We start from the raw sequence: 22,545 nt of genomic DNA, 5'->3' as shown, positions 1-22,545 counted from the left end.
CTCAAGGGCAGTAGAAATGAAAGTACCTCAAGTGCAATTGGAACATCTCTCATTGTTTCTTACTGGGTACAACCAAACAGAATTAAATGTCTATTTTTTTCCTTACTCAGGGCTGTGCATCTTGTAGATAAAGGAAGATAAATGTACAGCCATCCACCTCGGGCAGCTTGTGTGGTTGCTACTCTGTGCACAGGGGCTGTAGAAAACCAACTTCCAGAGTGAACCAATGACTCATCTGTACTGAAATCAGGACCTGTTTTTTCTTTCAGCTAGGGAAGATCCAATATCAACATTGCTGTCATAGCAGCTGCACACGGAAATAAGTGATTTCCTGTCTGAGTGTGTTCCATCACTCAGCATTTTATTTTTGTGCTAAACCAAAGCCAGGCATGTCACCCCACCCTGTGCACTCTTCCCCATTCCCTGCCAGTGGAAGGGCACTGGGAAAACATCACAGGGGTAAAACCTGACACAAAATGCCCACTCAGTAGTTGTGTCAAATGTCTTTTCCAGAAGTGTGTAGCCAAGACATTTTTTTTTTACTTTTGGAATAGCCAAAGACTATTCTCTCAGCATATACCACTTTCTCCCAGAGCTGTCAACCTGGTCCTGGTTTTGACTGGCATAGAATTTTTTCTTAGTAGCTGGTACAGTGCTGTGTTTGGGATTTAGTGTGAGAGCAATGTTGATAACACACTGATGGTTCAGTTGTTGCTCAGTAGTGCTGACCCCTAAGTCAAGGATTCTCAGTGTCTCAAGGTCTGCCAGGGAGCAGGTGCACAGAAACCAGGAGTGGCCAGGACAGCTGACCCAAACTGGACAAAGGGATATTCCATACCATAGGATGTCGTTCCCAGTCTGTAAACTGGGGGGAGTTGGCTGGGAGGAGCCAATCACTCTTCAGGGACTGGTTGGACATCGGTCAGCAGGTGGTGAGAATCTTATTGGGCATCACATGTATTTTTCCCTTGGATTTTATTCCTTTCACTCTGCCTCTCTTTTGCTTTCTGCTCTCTTTTCCATTACAATTGGTGTTGCTAATATTATTATTATCTTTTACTTTATTTCAATTATTAAACTGCTCTTAACTCACAGGCTCTACTTTTTTCAGATTCTCTTCTTCATCCTAATGAAAGATTGGGAGGTGAGCAAGTGGCCATGTGGGGCTTAATTGCTGCCTGAGGTTAAACCATGACACCTTGGCACAACTTCCAGTCTGAACTTGCTCCAGAACCCAGGAGATAATGAAACCTTCTGTCTGGTTGTATAAATAATGGAGAAAAAAACTCAGATATTGTCTGCTCTTAGGTTGTTTTTTTTTTCCTTTCAGTAGTAATAATTCTTATAATAAGACAAAAGGGTTAACCTAAAAGCATCTTGCTTGGGCGCAGTGCCTCTGACGTCCATGAGAGGGCTATGGGCAAGCGCATTTGGGTGTTTCACACTAATACAGGAATACAGAAATACAGAAATACAGAAAAACGCGCTGCTAGCTGCTTGCAAAGTCCATGGGCACCCCCTGCTTCTCCACAGGCCTTTGCACAATCTCTGCTCACACCGAAGTGCCCTGGCACAGGCTGGAGCAGGAGGCAGCAGCTGGGTGCGATGTGACCTCCTGTGCCCACAGCAGCCCTGGCAGTGCAAATTCATTTAATGATTTGATGTGTCGAGGGGTTCTGCTCCCACCCTGGCTCCCCACAGGCTTCTGGGTAATTTTTTGCATTGTAAGAGTGTTTGAGACAAGTGCCAAAACTTTATTTTCTTAATATGGCAATTGAAAGAAACTTCATTTTTATCACACACAGCTGAAAGATTTTGGCAGGTCCAAAATGATAGGTTTTGTGCCTGATCAGGTTTGAATTTATTCTCATTAAATAAGGCACATTTCAGAATAAAATGTGCTTCCACTGTGGAAAAATGAGAGCACTTGAACTGAAAATATGTAAAAGTGGAATCTTGTCTCTAAATAAAAATATTTCATACTATTTTCTCCTCTGTATATATCATACCATTACCTTATTCCAAAAGATGCTTTCTAAATTAGATACAGTTTTTGGCCAACACCAGAGAGGTTTTCGGTGAGTAAGTGATCTAGAAGAAGTGGGAAGAAAAAAAACAAAACAAAAAGAAAACACAAAACCTTTTCTAGCTCTGAGATTTTGTTTCCATTCACTTTTGCAGTCATGAGAGCTGTTGGCTCTTCTGGGTGTATCTTGAGGGAAATTCGATCCAGTCCCGAGGTCAACATGAATGTCACCATTACTAGATGGACAGGTCCTGCTCCCTGCTTGGGAGGCGCATGATCTATGGACTTTGCTGGTTAATTGCAAAGGGCTGAATGTGCCCTTTAGATTGCTCCTTCATCTCATCTGAGACTTTGTACATTATTTTTGGGACATTAAGCACAGCAGGATGAGTCCTCCAGGGAAATGTTGCAGCGTTGCCAGCATTCTGATGGCTGGTCCCTTGGAACACGATGTGCTTCAATCTCCAGCTTCTGGAGTCATATGATTATGTGAGGATCTCAGCTTTCATGACAATGGAAAGAAGGTTTTTAGTCACTGAGACTGGAGAGAAAAGCTGGCAAATGTGACCTCCAAAAGGTAATGGAACAAAAAAACAAATAAAAGGAATCTCAGTATATCAAGTGCCTGAATTTTAAATGCACAGCTTTAAAACAGCATCATTTTGAGGACCAACTGTTGTATTTTGAATACTTGGAATTTTTGTGAAGACAGAAAAATTGCTTCTTGCTTTTTCCTTCTTCCCTCCTTGTGCTTCTTCCTTCCTTTCTAAGGCTCCATCCTGCTGCTTATGCTCCTTGATCGGTCTCAGTCTGGAGCTGCCCCAGTGCAGCAGTCAGACCGAGTGTGAGCACTGGGAATTTTCCAGGTTTACAAAACACTGTCCTTGCATCTGCCAGAGCCAACGCGGCCGTCACTGAGCACGTGCCGCTGGAAAATCCCGAGCAGGAGGGCTGCCAAGGATGCGGAGCTCTTTGGACCGAGGCACGGCAGGGTCTGGCGGGTGTGAGAGGGCGCGGAGCTGCCAGGGCAGCGCTGCCGGGCGGGCCGGGCACGGAACTGCACGGAACCTGCACGGAACCTTCACGGAACCTGCAGAGAACCTGCACTGAACCTGCACAGAACCTGCAGGAACCCACACAGAACCTGCAGGAACCTGCACAGAACCTGCACAGAACCTGCACAGAACCGGCACGGAATCTGCATGGAACTGCACGGAACCTGCAAGGAACCTGCACAGAACCCGCACAGAACCCACACAGAACCCGCACAGAACCCACAGGGAACCTGCACAAAACCCACACAAAACCCGCACAGAACCTGCACGGAACCTGCACAGAACCTGCACAGAACCCGCACAGAACCCGCACGGAACCTGCACAGAACCCGCACAGAACCCGCACGGAACCTGCACAGAACCGTGCCAGCCGGGCGGGCTGGGCTGGGTCAGGGCGGAGCGAGCCTGGTGCGAGGATGCTCCGCCGGCTCTGAAGTGAGCTTTACTTGTAATGGAACCGTCTGAGGGGAAGCAATGCCTTCTGTGTGGGCTAAACAGCCTCAGAGAATGGCTTGCTGACATTCAATCACAGTTCAGCAAGGGCATCTCCAGCACCCCTGGAACCTTGTGCCAAGCCATTTGTTGGAACCCAGAAATCTGGGATCTTTGAGCTTTCTTGCCTTCTGGCACTGACCCCCTGTAGAACACTGCTTTTGACCTGAGGCCTTGGAGAAGGCTTCCAAATTTGAATGATGGAGTTAAAATCACGAGTGTGTAGTTAAATAGAAGAGTGTGCCTTCACATGGTGAAGGATTTCAAATTTGAGGTTTTTATAATCAAGTAATAGGTATGGAACAAGATGGAGGATTTTGGGTGTTGTCTCCTTTCAGTGATTTTCCTTCTTCTTCATGGTTTCAGGTAGAAGTTTCTGGTTGGACAGTTTGTGCTGCACTGCAGGTCACAGGAGTTTGGTCATTGGGTCAAAAGTATAAACAATATAGGTGTTATTTCTCTATTGGACTGTTTATCTTTAAGAGACCGAGTAGCAGCTGGATGTCCCTCCATTTTGCCCACTTTTAGTTGGTGGCTAGAAGTGTTGCTGAACTCTCTGTACTTTAGATAAGATTTAATAAACAACCAAGCCCGAACATGAGAAAATTTGTCTCCTTGTTTTTTAATCCTGGCTCTGAGTGAAGACAGAAGAAACTTCAGCCAAGCCACTAATTAAGTGGTGCAAAACACCACCCTGTTACAGCCATTAAACCCTCTCACTTGGCAATGGGTGTTTGCAAAAAGAGGATAAAAAGGAAGCTACCAAGTAACCATATACACTGAGAGCACAAGAAGAAGAATGTCACCAGTGTGGTGTAGGTAATTTTAAATTTATATTGCCCATGTATGTCCATACCCTCTGGCAGTGCTCAAAACTGGGAGAAATAGATCTAAAAGTATGGAAGTTTTTGTCCCAGCCTTAAATGAGATGTGGCACACAGGATTTGGTTATTTGCTGTTCCATTTGTTATTTTTAATTTAGAGCAACTTAATGAAAAAAATCAAATGTATCTTACAGACAGTTTTGTCAAAACTTTTAGGGCCTAAATTCTGCCTTCCACTAACAATATGCATTTTGATCAAGTGCTTGAAATTCATATATTAATGTAGATTATGTGCACATATATTATGTGCCAAAGTCTATATATACCTGTTTGAGGAAGATCCTAAAAAACCCACACCGTCTGTTTCGCATGTTAAGCACGGAGAAAGTAGAAGTTTTAGGCACTATGTACAGCCAAGAACTGGTGCATGCTCAGGACAGAAGGGATGAAGAGAGGAAATACAAGTGGATTTACGGCTTTGCAGAGCCAGCCAAGCTGGGACAGCCTCGCAGTTTGCTGCCTGTGCCCTCAGAGCTTGTTGCAGCTTTATGTACTGAAATGCTGCCTGGGGCTGACAGGCTACCAGCAGGACTGATTAAACCAACTACTGGAAAAATCCCCAGGAAGCTGTCAAACACAGCCTTTCCAGTGCTGAAACACGAGCTGTGTTAGTGCCTGGAACTGACTCCTGGGTTTGGGGGTGTGGAGTTTGCTGGTCACACCCAGAGCAGCAGTGACAGGGAGGTGAGGTGGCAGCATGTCACTGGCGGTGCCCCCACAGCTGGGCACAGCTGGGGCACATCCCACAGCTGGGCACTACCACAGGCACCTGTTTGCTGAAGGACACATTGCAATGGCACCAGCTTGTGTAAACCACCCCAGAGTAACCACATAATTAAGAAACATAGATCTTCCTTCTAAGCTTTCTGTTCTTCAGAATTTTCTCTGGGTAAAGAACTCATTTACAAGTATGATGAATGGCTCATGAAATGGCTTGTACAGCAGGATGCTTACAATAAAATGGATTTGGAGCATAAAAGGCAGCATTATTATTATTATTATTCCTGTGCCTGGCTGGCTTCTTGCCAGCCTCCTGCTGCCTTCTATCTCCCATCACAGGAGGCTGGAAAAATTCCCCCAGGACTGATTAACATGAGAGACCTGTGAAAAATGGAGGCGGTATGAGGGAGGGAGGTGATGGCTGAAGGGAGAAACCAGGCTTGCCAGCACTGACACAAGAAGTTAAGTGCCTGGAGAGGTGGGAGAGTGATGAGAGTCTGCAAGGGAGAATGAGAAGGAAATCCCAGGCAGCTTCTCTCTCTGTGGGTGTTCCAGTCCTCCCACAAAAATGCTGCTTTGATATGAGAAAAATTCAAGAGTGGCAAGGGGAGGCACCTGCCCTCGAGTGCCGTCGGTCAGCAAATTGGTGAGGCACCAGGGCAGAAACTGGACACGTAGGCATGCTCCCAAATAATTCCCAGGCACGTTTCAGGCATGACAGTGTCCAGAGATGGTTACAGCCAGGACTCAGAGCCACCATGGTTTGGAGGCAGAGATTTTTTGAGCAGAAAGTCACATAACACCATGGCAGCTGGCTCAGAGTTCAGGAAGGCCCCTGGCCACATTTCAGTTGCTGCAGCTGAAACATCTTAGGAAATGAAGGTTTTCTGCTGCATTTTATACTACATCTCACTCTGCATTCATACTGCCACATGCCACATTAATAAGGTCTAGAAAGTTAAGAGAACTTTTTTTAAAAATTAGACAGGGAAAAGTCTTAAAACAACTTTTATAAGCGATTTCTAAATTCTTTGTATGCAGCCCAGCTTTTTACAGCTCTAGTACTTGAAAATCTGGACTTGTCAGGTCACATAAAGGAGATTATTTTTTTGTTTGGTTGTTTTCCCAGTGATATTGCTGTCCTAGGATAATTTGCCAACATTGTAAGATCTTCTTTCTCAAATGGTGTCCTCCTTTGCTCAGTTCTCCTGCCAGGAGTCATGCTCCTGTTGAAGCCTGCAGTGTGACCAGCAGGTACCAGCCCAATTCATTCCCTGACTCAAAGCAGCAAGAAAAGGCCAAGATCACTGTGTGCCTGCTTGATTTGCTTCTGCTGGGTGTCAAGTGCTGAAGCAGTCTTGAGGAAAGGTGTTAAACAAGCAGCTGCCAAATTGCAGTGCCAAGAGGACTTTTCTTGCTTTTTCTGTGACGATGATCTTGGCTTGCACCAGAATAGAGGTCACCCTTGCATTTGAAGGACTACGAACTTTTGGACTAAGGATTTATGAACTGAGTAACATTTGCATTTAATGACATTAAGAAAGGTGTTTTTCATTTATATAGGCTGCTTGGGGCTTGTTTAGTTTGTGTTTCATTTTAATAGAATTTAGTCAAGTCAGATAATAATGGAATTAACTAGAAAGCTAGTTTGTAGTTTTAGTTTTCACTTTACTTCTCATAGCTGTTTGCATTTTATTTAACCTGTACATATTTTTGCAATTTATGATCTGAACTGTATGACCTACCCAATGCCTTTCATTGCTTTCAATTTCTTAACAGACTCTGTAACAATATCTATTGTGTCTCATTTGGCAGACAAATATTACCTGTTTGACCATCTGCATTCATGTGCAGTTATTCCACCCAACTCCACAGACTTCCTTTCTCACCATTTAGAATAAGAAATACTTGTACTGTTAAATAGATTAATTTTTATTTTGTGGCCCTATGTCCATGACCTGGATTTTAGTTATAAACCTGACATTTGCCAGGAGTCATTACCCACTGATTGCATAAGCTATTGTTACCAGGATACATTTCAAATTTGTCTGAAAATCAGAATTAATCATTTGACCTGCTCTGCAAATAAGGTCAGCCAACATCTCCTGTCCTTAAGTTCAATAAGTTTGCTGCCAGACTATCTTCTGAGTTTTAGCTGCCTCAATTTCTGTTATAATCAGAAATATCTCATTTCAGATTCAAATTACAGCACTAACTCAAGTGTGTTGGCAAGTCTTTTAAAGACTCGCATATTCTAAATATGTGCATAGATGATAAAGTAGCAAGATCTGAAATAATTACTATTTATATCCTTCCATTGTTTTCTCCAAAAACAGTACTTTAGACTTAGATGGTGTTTTCAAAATGATTAAGCTGACTCCTAGAATGTTTTTCCTAAAATGTTTTTGTTTTTTCAAGTCCAATAATTCTTCACGACTATTTCCATCTGGTAGTAATAGTCCTGTTTATTCTGGAACATCTTGGTTTATATTATGCCTCTGTGTAACAAAATCTATTGAAATCATGCAAAACACCAATCTCTCTGCCAAAGTCAATAAAATTACTACTTGTTGAAGAAAACAGTAAACAACAGAACTTCATAATGGTGTCATTAGCACATACTTTGTCAACAGGGGAAATCTGGAACCTTCAAAAAAAAAAGAAGGAAAAAAAAGTAATGCATTCAGCTCAGTTGTATAATTAATTATACATAAACTTCTAATGAGATTTGGTTAAAAATGCAAACAATTTTATAGCAGCATTAGCTGCACAGCAGCATAGCAGCAGTGGTTCAGCAAATAGAGTGGGTGCTCTGTTTTATCCATCCATCAAATAAATGGGCACATTTTAAAACTTCTTTAGTACTGAGAGTCAGTGTGCTACAGCTGATGTTGAGTCCAGCTCAGGAGTCCAATTTGATACATTTGGGAGCTCCAAAGGCATTTTGTCCTGCCCTGCATTTTCTGCTGGGAGCAGAACTCTACCCTTTGTGTTCAGGTGCTCGTGGGATGTTCTCTCAAAGCACCTCCTGCTTTGTCCATGCACAAGGTTTTTTTGCATCCATTTGGTACAAAAAAGTACTATTTATGGGGTTTTTTTGTCCTGATCAGTTCAAATGTGTGACAGTATCCCCTTCTGCAGGAAAGAGCACAGTCATGGGCAGAGCAGGTTTATTTAGGTGTCAGTGTCAACCCAGCAACATAAAACGCCACAAAACCCAGGGCTAGGCTGAAGTATGAGGTGCAGACACTGCCTAAAGTGGCATGATATGGTCAAAACTTAATTTATTAGATTTGTACTCAGAGATTACTGCCAAGAAACGAAGAGGAGGAAAAGGGGGAGGGCTTTTCTGATTTCTAGATTCATCAAAAAGTAGATTAATAATAGCACTACAGAGTTGTGCTTTGCTGTAAGGTACAGATCATGTGCAGTACTAAATACAGTGAGGCCAGTGTATTTTCAGAGATGCTACACCAAACTTAAGTGGTCTGGCTGCAGCAGAGAATGTTTTCTACCCCCTTTCCACCATGTGGCAATCAACATCCCTGGCATTCTTAAGGGCTTCCCTTCATCCAGAAAATTCTGTGGGGTTTCAGAGATGACAAACATAAACTGGCAATAATTTATTCAATTAATAAAGGCCTGCTCATCCTGAAAATGTGCCATTTCCACTGTGTGCACTGTCTGAACACACCACTAGATGGTAGAACAGGACTCCACACAGCCCTGCAGCCGCCCTGCACGCACACACAAACCCTTCCAAAACACAGCTCCTGCCTCGAGATTCGTAACTCTACAGTACAACTTGGAATGCTTATTCCATCTGCATACATCATATTCTTTGTCCTTTATAGGTAATTGATATCTTCTAGAACTCTGTCTTCAGCCCTGGTTTTCCAAGGAATGCACAGAGAACAGGGCACACACCAGCATATTGCACAGGGGAGGTCCCATGGTACCCAACCAACATCCATTGAGTGATAAGATGTGGAAATCAAGCCACAGAATCCGTCTGTAAACTGTGATCCCATCTGTAAATCGCATTGCCCGGGAGGTAAGAGCAGCTATAAGAAGTTTCTGCTCAGAATCATCTTCCAGACAATCCACTGCCTCTCCGGGCAGGGCTGTGTTCCCTCTTGCCCTTTGGAAATGTGCACAGAAATGTGGGGGTAGGGGACACGACCCCCTGCTCTTCAGTGGCTTCTGCAGGTATCGAGGAGAATAAAGAGAACTTTTCCTCATGCAGCAATAGAAAATTTAAATTCAAGGTAGCAAGGATACAGTAATAGTTCAGAAATAACTAAGCTGCTATGAGTAAATGAGCAAGAGGCAGTGTAAAATTATTAGATTTTTTTTTTAATTATGTAATATCTAACTTGTATTAGCCACAGAACTTAGAACCTGTTTGTATAGGAAAGATGACTGGCACATGTGGTGAAATATGTTCCAGCACAGATCAAACACATTAAACAGTGATTTCCAAAGTCTTGGAGAAAAGGCAGAGGTGTGCTACAGAAGTCAGGGAAAAGGAATAATCTAACTTAATGTTGTTACTAGAGAGCTAACGAGAAATAAACTGAATAATAAATATACTTATGTCTAAAGAGGGGAGATTTAAAGCACCAGGGTGTACAAGCAAATAGAATTATACAGATACTTGAAAACATACAAACAAAATGCAGATCATTACATGACAAGGAACTCTCTACAGACAGTTATGTGGCAAGTATCTCTATTTACTATGGGAGAAAGAAAAGCACTTTCTTCACCTGGTGTTTCCAGCCCTGCTGAATAGACAGTGCTGTGGACAGAGCAGTCCTAAGCAATGGTTCCTCCCCTGACAGATAAGTATTAACTTAATCACCCACTCTTGCTTTATCTGTAAACAGAGCTCAGGACTTCCCTGAATTAATCCTTGTTTGCACTGCGTAGGGGATTGGATGGACAAAGAACACCACGAACTATCAAGGGTTTTTTCCACTGCTATCACAAACAACAATATTGCAAATATTCTGAACTCCCTATAAAACTACTTTCAGTGTTTGTCTTCTGTTGGAAGTTATTTTCAGAATCTCACACTTTATGTTCAATATAAGTTATATTCTTTGATTACATGCAGGATCCTTTTGGTAAAACTGTCTCTTAGTCTAAATCTCTGCCTTCCCTGTGTCTACTCCCTTGTGCAGTTCAAGCCAGCAGTAATACCCCTTAGTTACCCTTCATTTTGCTAAGAACTCAAGTCCTTTCAGTCTTAGAAAATGAGCTCTCTGTGACTCTTACTCTTCCAGGTAGTTTGACTTTATCTTCCACAGGCACAGACTGTTGCACAATGCTTCAGGACAAGCCCCCTCTCTCCTGGCTTGGGGACACAAGCACTCTGCTGTCTCTGTTGCACACACAACTCTGGGATGGACAGGAATCTCTCTGGTCTCCCCCACAGCTTTGTCAGACACCATGAGATCAGATATATAGATGCCACAGGTTTTTCCTTTTTTTTTAATCTACAAAGGATGGGATTAGGTAAACTGGCAAATTTTTTACACTAATAATACTGATTTTCAGTTGAAGTGCAGTCAGGTACCTTCTTTCTAATGAAATCAGTGATTACATGAGTTTTATATCCTTCTAGAGTCATCAAATACCAGGCCAAATACCTCACAGAACCTGAAACTACGTTACAGTGTCACATATTATCAGCCCAGTCTTTTGATCAGCTTAAGTATCAGCTAATCAGCCAAAAACTGATTCCCAAATGACTGTGCAGCTTGACATTAACTGTATTGTTCTATTTTAATTCTCCATCAAGAGGGTTCTGCATCAGTCACCTTATCTCTTTTCTTAGGAATAGAGATAAATGGACAGGCCTATATTGCCTCAGCAGTCAGACATCTGGATCTCAGTGGTTTAGAGATGACAGTCAGTCATTGTCCATATTGAGAGAACTTCTTTATCAGCCCTGTCCAAACTGGGGTTGCTGGGTATTGACAACTGATACAGAAGCTTTAGCAGATGTGACTCAGCACTCCCCTGAGCCCTACTGGAGTGGAAAGGATTTATTGTGTGATTAGCATATTAATATTGCCCTGCTTTTTTCCAAATACAGAATGCAATACTGACTGTTCCTGCTTAATCTTCTCCCCAGCTTTTTTGGGTGGGTTTTTTTTTTTTTGGGGGGGGGGGGGTTGGGGGATTTTTTGTTTGGGTTTTTTGGTTTTTTCTTTTTTTTTTTTTTTTTTTTTTTTTGGTAATGAACTTTTTCAGTACTTCTTACTAAGATTTTATCAGAATTGGCTTCAGATTATGAAATTAGCCATTTGGAAGGACCACTTGTATTTAAAATCTTTGGTAACACTTTGGAATTAAATCCACAAGCAGAAATGTTCCAAAATACTTTTAAACTAAGGGGAAAGATAAATTATATGGAGTGAAAAATTAAGAGCCTTTTGCAATTTTGAATTAACAAGTCCACAGCTAGGACACTGTATATACAGTAATTTCACGATTATAAGCGCACCATTTTGACTAAAATTTTGGTCCGAACCCAAAGTACGGCTTATAATCAGGTGCGGCTTATATACGGACAAAGAACAAAAAGTTGCTGTTTTAGTTTGGAGGACAGGTGTCTGCTGAGAAAGGCAGGAACTTCTCTTTGAAATGGAGAATGGAAACTCCCTCCCTCCAAATTATTATAATTTTGAAATCAAGGGGCTTTCAGGCAAAAATATGGGAATTAGGAATAACAGCTCTTTTCTAGGGAAATTAAAATAGAAATACAGTACTACAAAGAAACAAACTCCAAACCCTGACAAAGTCAGAGTACAACCTGACACCCCGTCAGGCAGGGTGTTGGTAGCAGTCCCATTAAATGGTGGCTGCATCCTCCTGCAGTGACAGATGTGATTCAGTTGAAGCAGTGCTCCTGTAGAAGGTGCAGTTTCCCTCTGGAGGTTCAGTGGTGATGTGGAGAAATCCCGTTTCCCTCTGGAGTCCAGTGGAGAAAGGGGCTCCCTTAGTGTCCCAAAACCTCTGTTTTTATCTTGGTAAGAAATGTTGGGCTCTTCCCCCTGGCTGGAGCAACTTCCAATGGGATGAAGTAATTTTATCAGTCCCACAGCGGGACTCAATGGGCCATTAGCAGAAAATGACTGGCTGGAGGAAGGATGGGTTGTGAAAAGATAAAGAACAATGCCCTGCCTGGTTTCAATGGATGGCCCATTAGCAGAATATCTCCCACAGAGATAAGGATCACTGCCCCCACCCTCAACAGATGGTGATAGAACAGATACCTTTTATCACACTCTGTATTGTAACATGTGGCTTATAATCAGGTACAGCTTATAATGAAAAGAATGAAAAGTTGCTGGCACCCGGAGGTGCAGCTTATACTCAGTGCGGCTTATAATCGTGAAATTACTGAGTACATCCATACTGGACATTTGACATCTGAAAAGGCTTGAGAAAGAAAAAGCATAGAAAGCAGGACTGAGAGCCTTTTTGAAAAATGCTTTAAATAATGAAATGGTTTTAATTAATTGACAAGTGGAAAAGCAGAATAATCAAACCAATGTCTATATGTATTTTTTAGGGAGATGCATTGCTTACAGGGTTTAAGGAGAATATGCAGAAGAAGGAAGACAGAAAAAATTACAGAGCCATATTGGATGAGAGGACCTGGAGTTACCTGATTCATTTAGGCTGAACTAAGATTTTACATGCCACCTTTATATGGAACAGATTTTCTTTGGCAGGGTGGATCTAAAGAAGATGAGCAAATAGACATTTCACCTTGGTCTGTCCCTGGTTTTGTACTCCTATTTTACTCCTTAAAGGCACTGGCTATCCAGGCAGCAAAGCTAGCCAAGGTGGCTTGAACCCTCAGCACTGCTTGTCTGGATCATGGTGGATTTTCTGTGAGATTTATGTGCTATTTAACAAAGCTGCAAAAGAAAGGAAAGCACCATCCTTTTCACAGCTTTAGCTTGGACTCTTTCCAGCATCTGTAGCAGCAGGCAGATGTCAGCACCTCTCTTGGTCATTGCACAGAAAACTGGGGTCAAAACTTCTCTCTGCGTTGTGTGAGAATGGCAGACCCTGTAGCCACTCGGGCAGTTTGCAGCAGGGCAGCCCCAGGCCAGCTGAGCACTGGCTTTGTTACCATTCTCAGAGGCAGTCCCCAGCCTGGAAGCTTCCTCCTGTATTCCCACCCTGGGCTGGCCTTCCATGACTCACAGCAATAACGTGTACAGAGCAAACTCAGTCAAGCCCCCAGCCTCCACAGCCCTGAGGAATCCTTCCTAACTGGTTGGTATCAGGTCCATAGAGCCACCTCAGCCTATCAGCCCCAGGACCAGAGAGCTGCAACCCCCTCAGCAGTTCCATCTGAGCCAAGGGAGAGCTGATCCCAGCAGTGCTGGCACTGAGACCCTCAGCACACCACTCACCACAGCTGAGCATGCATCTGCTGCCCTGTGGAGGCTGCTGGCTCCCTTTGACACAAGCTGCTGCACCTTGTAACTACACCCAGGAGCTGGACTCAAAGCCAGCTCTTCCACTGGCATCTCCTCAGCACCTCCAAGGCTGCCTGGCAGCAATAACAGTGCTCAGCTGGGACCCAGGACCTTTGGCCAGGATCTACTTACAGATCTTGCAGCTGCCAGATCAGGTGGATCCTGCTAGATGCAGCCACAGCCTCCCATAGCCATCCTTCCCAAGAGTAGCACCAGACATCCTGATGTTCCTCAAAAGCAATCCTAGAAGAAGCTCCTGCAGGATCTTGAACCAGAGCCAGGAAACTGTGGCAGTGAGTGCTGTGCCTGTGGCCACCTTGGCTGTCCATGGTCTCTGGCCAGGGAAGAGGGCAGCCCCTCTGACAGTCCTCAAATCTTCTTCAGCATGAGTTTTAGCTCTTCACTGTTACTGATGACCAGCATATCAACAACAAAGGGCAGTCACAGAAAACAATTCAAGCTTAAATGGTCTATGAGATTTTGGCAAGCACATGGATTGTCAGATGCCTATGCCTTGTTTGCCATCAAATCATCAAGCTCAAGGTACAGCACATACCTGTCCAAAGGTACACACGTGACTGTCCAAAGTGTGCTGGGTGGGGAGAGAGGAAGAGGCTGAGGAAGGGAGAGAGGAAGAAGTCGCTGCTGCATCATTGCCCCAAACGGCCAGCGCTGTTCCCCCTTGTGACAGCCCCTGCATCATTTCCCCAGACAAGGCCGGGGCTGAAGAGCCCCAGCTGAGCATCTGTGGGTGGGTCTATCCCCATCTCCAGGTGGGGGGTGTGGCAGGGGGTGCCCTTATAGGGAGGTGCTGGGGATGCTGCAGCAGTTCCCTGGGTTTGGCCTTGGTTCTTGCTGGCTGTCTTGGGCTCGCAGTGATGGTGGGCTTGAGAATGGATTTCAGCATGCTCCTGGAGCCTCTGGGCTTTGTTAAGGTCCTTGAATGGGTGAGTGGGGCTGAGGGGGTTGCTTCTCCTGCTGCCCCAGGCCTGGCTTTGCTCCTGTGCCTGGGCTGGCTGCCCTGGGGAGATGTGAGTCGCTGGGCTGACAGACCCTGCCCCGGGCTGCTGGTGTTGGGTGTCCAACACTGAGCTGCTCCTCAGCCACACCTTTGGACCACAGATATGTAAACATGTGCTGCTGGGTGTTGTGTGCTCTGATGGTTGGGGGTTTAGGGTCTGGATAGTGAAAAAAGGGAAAATAAGAGCTTTTTAGAGAGTCAAGTTGATGTGTGGTACTCTCAGCATGTACTTTCTAGTTATTTGAATTTATAGATGTGGATATGCAAGACTTGTAAAAATATTTCCTTTATCAACTGCAAGAAATACTATGCTGGCTGTTAGCATACAAAAAACCCCAACAAAATAAAAGCCCCCAAAAAATTTCTGTGCAGCTGTAAATAAAATAAGCAGAAAGCACTTTTAAATGGGCTGTGGTTAGCAGTGTTGCTTATGCTTTTGGATTTTAGAAATTCAGCATTTTCTTCTTGACATCAGTTCATACTTTAGCTTTTGCTAACTTTGTTGCTCTTTCTTGTCTTTAGCTATTTCAGCTAAATGTTGAGTTTGCTTCCTTTGAGCTCTAGTGGTGTGCACTAATTTATCTGTGTACCAATTCCTATAGGTTCTTGCCATCTTTGTTTTTGCCACATGTGGAGGCTTTCATGGTGAAACTGCTCTTCTAGTTTCCTGCAAAGATGTGGTAAACAAAACAATTACAGCTACTTTTGCTTATCCATTCAGGTGAGCATTAGCTCTTCAGTTATTACTTGATAATTACTTCCTATTTCCCTTTTCCCTATCTCCTCCTTATGAACTTACCGTGTAAGTAAAGATGCAAAACTTCTGGCTTCTCTGTAACAGTAATCAAAAAATATTTAGTTGTAATAGTTCATAGCACTGTAGTTGTTAGTGCCCTATAGAAAGAAGTAGGCAGAAATGGCAATAGGCTGTTATGCTCTGTATGGCTCTAGCTTAAGCTCTAGTCTAGCAGTGTGTGAATGCTGCAGAGAGTAATTAGTAAGCCAAAACACACAATCAATGTTAACAGCCTAATTCTTCATCAATTTATAGCTGCTTTGAAGGTCCAGGTAAGATTATTTTGAATGTGCCATTAGCCTATTTTTGTTCAAAGACTGAATGAAACCTCTTCTTCAGTTTATTCCAGTATTACCTTGGTGAGGATGGTGGGCACAAAATGCCTAAATACTTCAGTGCCATTGCAGTGCTCTTGCAGAGACAGGCCCGTTTCCTGAAGCAGGAGGAAGAAGTCTTCCTCTTTGCTCTTGCAACTGCACAACGACGATGGGTGCAGGGTTGATGTTTCATAAATGTTAATAAACATAATAACATAAATAAACATAAAATTTATTCAGTGGACAGCCAGTAAAAACCACTGCAACATTATAGAATTTGCTCACAAAACCCAGCACTGTAACAGCATTTGGAAGGGAGAATGGGGTCTGAAGTAACTCTGTGATGGTCACAGTGGTTGATGTTAGTCACAAAGCTTTATTTATTCAGCTTCAGTGCTTGTGGGTTTTTGTAGCTGTAATGCCTTTTAAGTCCTGATCACCTTGTTTAACTGCCAGTCTCTTAAGTAGTGTTGCTAAGTCTGCTTCCAACTTGGGAATTTTTTGTTCCACTGATCTAAAACGAGATTTGGATTATTCTCCTGAAGGTGCTGTTGTATATCTTACTGCAAGATTGGGCACAGTCTTCAGATAGCTTGACAGACCTTTGTGTTAGATAAGTGATTATTTACATATCTGTAGTGTATCTTTTGGAGTAAACGTGTACAATCAGAATTGACAAAACAACTGAAGTGTTGTTGCTGTGAAGCATGAAGTGTAATTTTGTGAAGCTCCCACTGTATAGCAGCTCTAACTATGTGGATATAATCTCCACAGGTTGAATACTGTTGTATTTAGTGCACCAGACCCAAAAGGCTGTGGTGGTACTTGGACTGATGTCCACCTCGTGGGCAACTTCTCCTCTCCTGCACAGTTCTTTGTTACACTGGCAGCGTTGGTGTTCCTCTACTGCATTGCTGCCCTGGTGGTGTATATTGGATATAACCATGTGTATCAGCAAAATAACAAGTTTCCACTCACTGTAAGTCTTACTGAGATATTTTAACACTTTGAAGCTACAAAGAGATGAGAGATGTTGCTAATAATTATTGGTGAATATTCAATAATTACAAAAGTTAAATGGAGTGTGAACACAGGTATGTCAGACTTGTATCCCTACAGCACTCAAGCAGAAAAGGGTCCCAAAGCCCTTGGCCATTCATGGAATCACAACTTATGCAGTTATTGAAGCAGTGGAATGAACTCCAGGTGAAGTGTATCTTCACCATAACTTCTCTTGTATCATGCATTTGAGTATGCAATTGTTCCGGAGGTGGGATCTCCTCTGTTAGTCTGAAAATTTTCTCTGTTTGGAGCACCTGCTGCAATTGGCAGAGGGGAATAGTTACCTTGTGAATTTTAGTCACCTTCAATATTGAAACTCTGAATGAGAAATTCCATAACATTCTCGAAAGTTGACTTAGTGATCTTTCAAGCCAAATTTTAGCCTGTCAGCCATCCAGATTTTAGTCCTCTGCCCTTCTCCCATCACCCTCACTTTACTGAATCTTGGCTTAAATTCTCATAGAATAGGTGTTAGATATCTTGGGTTAAGATTGTCTTTTGCATCTATCAAACACATAGTTTTGTAGCTGGTTATCAAAATTGAGTTGTGACTATAACATTGTTAGTGACTAAATTTGCTTGTGATCATTAGCACTGATGCAGTTATCTTGGTGATATAATTGATACTGTCTCTGCCTTGCTCTCATGTATATTCCTGCATTTTTTTAACCTATTAATGAGTATTTCTTTTGTGTAGGACCTGGCAATCAGTGTCTTGACAGCTTTTCTGTGGCTGGTCAGTACTTTTGTTTGGGCAAAGGTGCTTGCTGACATCAAGGTGTCCACAGGAGCCAGCATTATTCCTGCAATTGAACCCTGCAAAGCACCAGGAACAACTTGCCATTTTCTTTCTGTGACTAGCATGGGAACTCTGAATGTGTCTGTGGTAAGTATGCCTTCCGCCATATGGGTGCAATAAATGTGTTGGAAAACAGCAAATGCTACCTGGGAGTGCTGTTCTACTGATTGCATGTGTTGCTCTGTATTAAGATTTCTTTATGGGTTATTTGTCATTCAGGTCCATTAATACTGTGGTAAAACAGCAAATATTTCCTGGAGGGAACAAGTTTTCTTCTAAAGAAAATAGAGAAACAACTTGCAGGACCTACCTCTAGAGCTGTTACGTGCAGCATTTCCAGACACATTTAAGTGTCTATGCCTTTATCCAAGGCATAAATATCTTACTGAGCCACCAGTTGTTTTGATGATTGAAATAAATAAGGAGGTAATGCTGTGCTGAACCTGGATTTTTACTCAACTGTGAGCATTTTTACACATCAAACTGAGGTTCCTTGTAACATAATGGTATGAAGTTCATGTTCATACAAAGAACACTTCATAGCAGAGCAGATTAGGCTTATTGTGTGATCTTCCTTGTGAATCCTGCTTTTCAAAACTCAAGTTGTTATTCACTGCTCCTATAATAATCAGTCATTTGGTCTGAGAGTGCATATGCAGAGGTACTCAGTGACTGAAAATAATTTCTCTAGTTCTGCGCAAAGTATAGAGTAAGTCTGACTATCTGATCCACAAAGAACTCTGTTAAATAGCTTATATTACTCTGAAGAGTGTGGAAATGTCTTGTCAAAAGGGGTGCCAAAGATGGTGCTTGTTTCTGGTTTGCCTTGAAGAGACATTCTGGCTTTTTTTAAAAAGCAAAACTCAATCAAACAACAAATTTAATATTCTCTTCCCTCACCTTTTCTTTTCTTTACCCTACAGGTGTTTGGCTTGCTTAATATGATTTTATGGGCAGGAAATGTTTGGCTTTTATACAAGGACACCAACTTGCACAACCAATGGAACAGAATTTCTGATAGTCCAACTGAAGGAGTATAAAAACAAGTTGATATTTTGAAGCACTTTCACATCACACTACCAAGAGCCATTAGGATTCATTTCAATAATAACTGCTAACTCATAAAACTTCTATTCGGTGCTATGGTTTGATGTAAGGGGAGATGTCTGATATGACAAATTGTCCATTGATGTTGTTCAGCTCATTCAATGGGAACAATGTCTGGGTCTTTTCATGTGGACTTCTTTACTGAGGTGTCTGGCTCCCTGGGAACTGCCTAGAACAAATGTTTTGACAAATCTAATACAAAAGCTGTTCTGTTATTTTTGTTTTGTTCAAACTGTGATGAAAATAGACATAATAGTGTGTATATAATGCAAATTGTAATTGTTTGGTATGCTAGAGCTATTTATCTTATAGTAAACTGTAATCTCAGAATATTATAAAGTCAGTGTGACTGCTGCTGAAAGAGTGTGCCTTGGGTCCTTACTGCTGGAGCACTGGGTGCAAAGACATTGGCTTTGTAGCTTCTGGGGGAATGGCTTTTGCTATGACTGCCTGTGATGGCTGGAGGAGTTACCTGTGCTACAGGAGGGGCTTTTACACTGGGGCCCCGTGGTTTCTTTGTCTTTATTTAAGAGGCCTATGTATCACTCCTGCAGGCTACTGCTGCCCAGTGCTTCTTTGTGTCAGTTCAGAGTAGGAGCTTTTATTACTTACAACTATCTAGAATTTCATTGGAATTGCCTTTTGGGAGAGGTAATAAGTGCAATTTTCACTTGTTTGCATCACTAAGCAGGTTTATTTAAAAATACATATTTCATCCTAGAATCTAAAAATCCTATTTTCATACTGTCTAAGAGAAAAAAAAAAGGTAATTATACATGAATTAGGTTTTTCAATCTCTGGGATTTAAAGCTATGTATGATATGGCTAAAGTATATTTTTATTAACCTTTAATATTTTCAACAGAACTATGTTCCTGTCTATTTATCTGCTTCACTACTTTGTGACAAACAGACCTATTAGTCATTGGCATGGCCTGGTTATGAAATGGCAATAGTGTTTTTGCATACATGAGAGCAGTAATGGATTAGATCAATATAGGCCTTATTGATGGCTGAGGTCTGGCCAACAAGTGAAGCAGAGTTGGAAAGCTTAGCACACTGGGTTTTTTTCAACAAAAACTGAAATTTCATGCACACTCAAAAATACATCCCATGTTTCCTTAAAGCTGAAACTTACCCTTGTGCTTTTTGTAGAACAAGCAGGTGTGTCCCATCCCCAGAGTGCTTTCCTTTAAAAGACAAGGAGATGGAACATGACAGGCAGGATTAAAGCTGGTAAAACAGTCACAAACAAAGGATTGTTTTATAGGAATTCAGGCTGCATGTGTGCCTGTTCCACAGAGCTAAATACAGAGCCAGGTTGCTGTTAACAGGCCAAGGTAAGAGTGATGTATAGTCCACAGCAAGCATGATTTTAAAAAAGGAAAAGTAACCCCATGTGCACTTCTGGCTTGTTAGGATAAAGCTTGTTTCCCTTTGTAGGGAGGAGGGACTGATGCAGAACACTGCAGGCTTTGATGGCTGCTCGAGTCCTGCAGCTGAGATGAAATGGAAAGCATCATGCAGCAGGAGTAAGCAGCTGCTCTCATTTACCCTGGGCACCCACAAAGAGCTGAGCAGCCTTTGCCTTTGGATTAACATGGTATTTGTGCTGCCAGCACCAAAACATTCAGTGTCTTATTTACTCATGGCAGGGGAGGGGGGTGACTGTCTGATTTACCAGCTTTATCTTGACTGCACAAGAATCACCACTGCTATCAGGAGATGCAGTGTGCTTGATCCCTCTGTACTGAGGGAACAAAGGGTCTGGATCTCTGCCAGCTCTCTACAGGTTAGTAATCTTCAGCTGGCAGCAATTTTACTTGCAGCCATCAGTGGAGCAAGCTCATAAAAATTCTCATGCTGCAGGAATTATTCTGGTAGCAGGCTATAGTTATGCAGCCCTAGCAAATCAAGTGCTGTATGATCTCTGATCTGATGCTGTAGAGGGGGATTTTGATCAGAAACCCAGAGAGGGAAGAAAGGATTATAAGGTGATGGTGAAGGAAAATAGAGCTGAGGGTCAGCATGGGGCAACAGTAGAGAGCTCCTTAGTGAAGAATAGAATCCATTAGCATTAGGAGGTGTTTAAGGAAGCAAATACAGTGTGATTCAGGCTGCTGTGATCAGTGGTCTGGGAGTCAGGCCTCCATGACAATGCTGAGAAGTGCACATGCTAGCTCCCAGGAGAGTCCCTTCTGTGGGAGCTGGCATGGTGTCAGTGTTGGCTGAGAGCTTTGCCACCAGCCTGCAGGAAAAGCAGTAGGAAATTAAATCCAAGAGAGGTCTGGCAACATCAAATCCCCAAGAGCCAGTGCCAATAGTGCAGAATGGAGTCACTCTGGTGTCCATATGACTTTGGCCCTGTCGCCTCAGCAGGCAAATCCTTGTGCAGCACAGACTAGGGCTGGGACACTGCAGCACCAGCTGACAGCCCAGCACCCTTGCTAGAATGGAGCCAGACAGTGCCTTGTGATGGGTGGTGAATTCCTCAAGGCCCTGGCTCTGCTGCACACTTGGCTAGCAGTGGAAGATATGGGTGTGGAGTTCTCACTGAAGGTGAGAAAGAAGACAGATGCCACCTTAATGTGAAGGGCTGTGAGACTGTGGGTTCATCACCTGCCCATGGACATAGGATAGTTGCAACCTGTTTATTTTTTTTCCCCTATTGCCCAGAACTAACCAGTATGTAAAGCTGGGACCATGCTGTGCTGGTTTGGCTGCCTGCCCTCTGCCCTACTGCAAACTCCTGGGGAACTGGTCTGGTACCTCACTCTTGGAAACTGCCTGAAGACAGTCCCTCGTGTTTCTACAAAGACCCCACTCTTGAGCAAGTTATGACAGCACATCAAACATTCTGGATCATCATGGATCATCTACTTTTAGTCTTGTGGGAGTATTTAGTGTGTGTTCATTCCTAACAGATTTGCTGTATTGCCTAAAGCAAAGTTGTTGTCACAGAGACAAGAGTCAGAAGCCAGATTTTACTGCTTAATCACCTTGAAATACGAAGCTGAATAATTAATTAGTCAAAAGAATGGTACAGGATAGGAGTGCATCCCCATTACTTAGATACTAGGGAATGAGGGAGTTTTCTTCAAGTTTAAGATCTAGTCCCTGTGTATCAGCAATACTTCAGAGTTGCATTTTAGAGACTGACCCAAGTGTGGAATTCCCTTCTGTCATGTCAAGTGAATTCAAGTGTAGTTTTATAAACTGTTTTCCCACAGACTCTATGTATTTAGAGCAAGGAAAAGAAATTAAAATTTCAGCCTTGTTTTTTATCAATTTTCCTTTTAATTTTCAGTTGCAACTTCCAAAAGTTTGCCTGTACTCAGTAGCACTCTTCTTGCCTCGATATTTCATTCTTCATCCTGCATTAGGAAGGCAGCTGTGTTGTGCCATCCTTAAAATTTGTGCCCACACAGACATAGTCAGAAGGTTTGCCCTTTGTTTCAGGACAAGCACTCTAGGGGCTTGGGAAATACATGCCAACCCTGACCACGTTTTTCTTTCATTCTTTTCTTGAGGAAATCTGCCTCTGCCAGGTCTTATTCTCTGCTATCCATGTTTTCAGTTAATGTTTCACTGTGGGTTCTGCTTGATTGATACTGGAATTATCCCTCAGGGTTTTTTTTTCCCCTTACCTCAAGGACCAAACCCATAATACTCAATAAGAGTTTTCTTCTAGCTCTCTAAGTAGGTTCCCTCTCATTGTGCTACATTGGCATTTGTTGCAAATAGTAGGGGTGTATTTGGA

General features: G+C 42.8%; 1 protein-coding gene across 1 annotated transcript; it reads left to right on the top strand.

Annotated features, from left to right (window-relative positions):
* Positions 1-14,562: 14,562 nt before the first annotated feature.
* On the top strand, positions 14,563-18,808 carry SYPL1 (synaptophysin like 1). The gene is made up of 5 exons (XM_033058967.1): positions 14,563-14,631; positions 15,308-15,426; positions 16,593-16,797; positions 17,578-17,766; positions 18,603-18,808. The coding sequence occupies exons 1-5, from the start codon at positions 14,563-14,565 to the stop codon at positions 18,717-18,719; spliced, it is 699 nt and encodes a 232-aa protein (XP_032914858.1). The 3' UTR covers positions 18,720-18,808.
* The last annotated feature ends 3,737 nt before the right edge of the window (positions 18,809-22,545 follow it).

This window comes from Catharus ustulatus, chromosome 4 (genome assembly GCF_009819885.2).
Source record: "Catharus ustulatus isolate bCatUst1 chromosome 4, bCatUst1.pri.v2, whole genome shotgun sequence".
In the NCBI taxonomy this organism is placed as follows: domain Eukaryota; kingdom Metazoa; phylum Chordata; class Aves; order Passeriformes; family Turdidae; genus Catharus; species Catharus ustulatus.
Note: the sequence above shows the minus strand (reverse complement) of the source record. Positions and strands in the feature narration are given on the sequence as shown.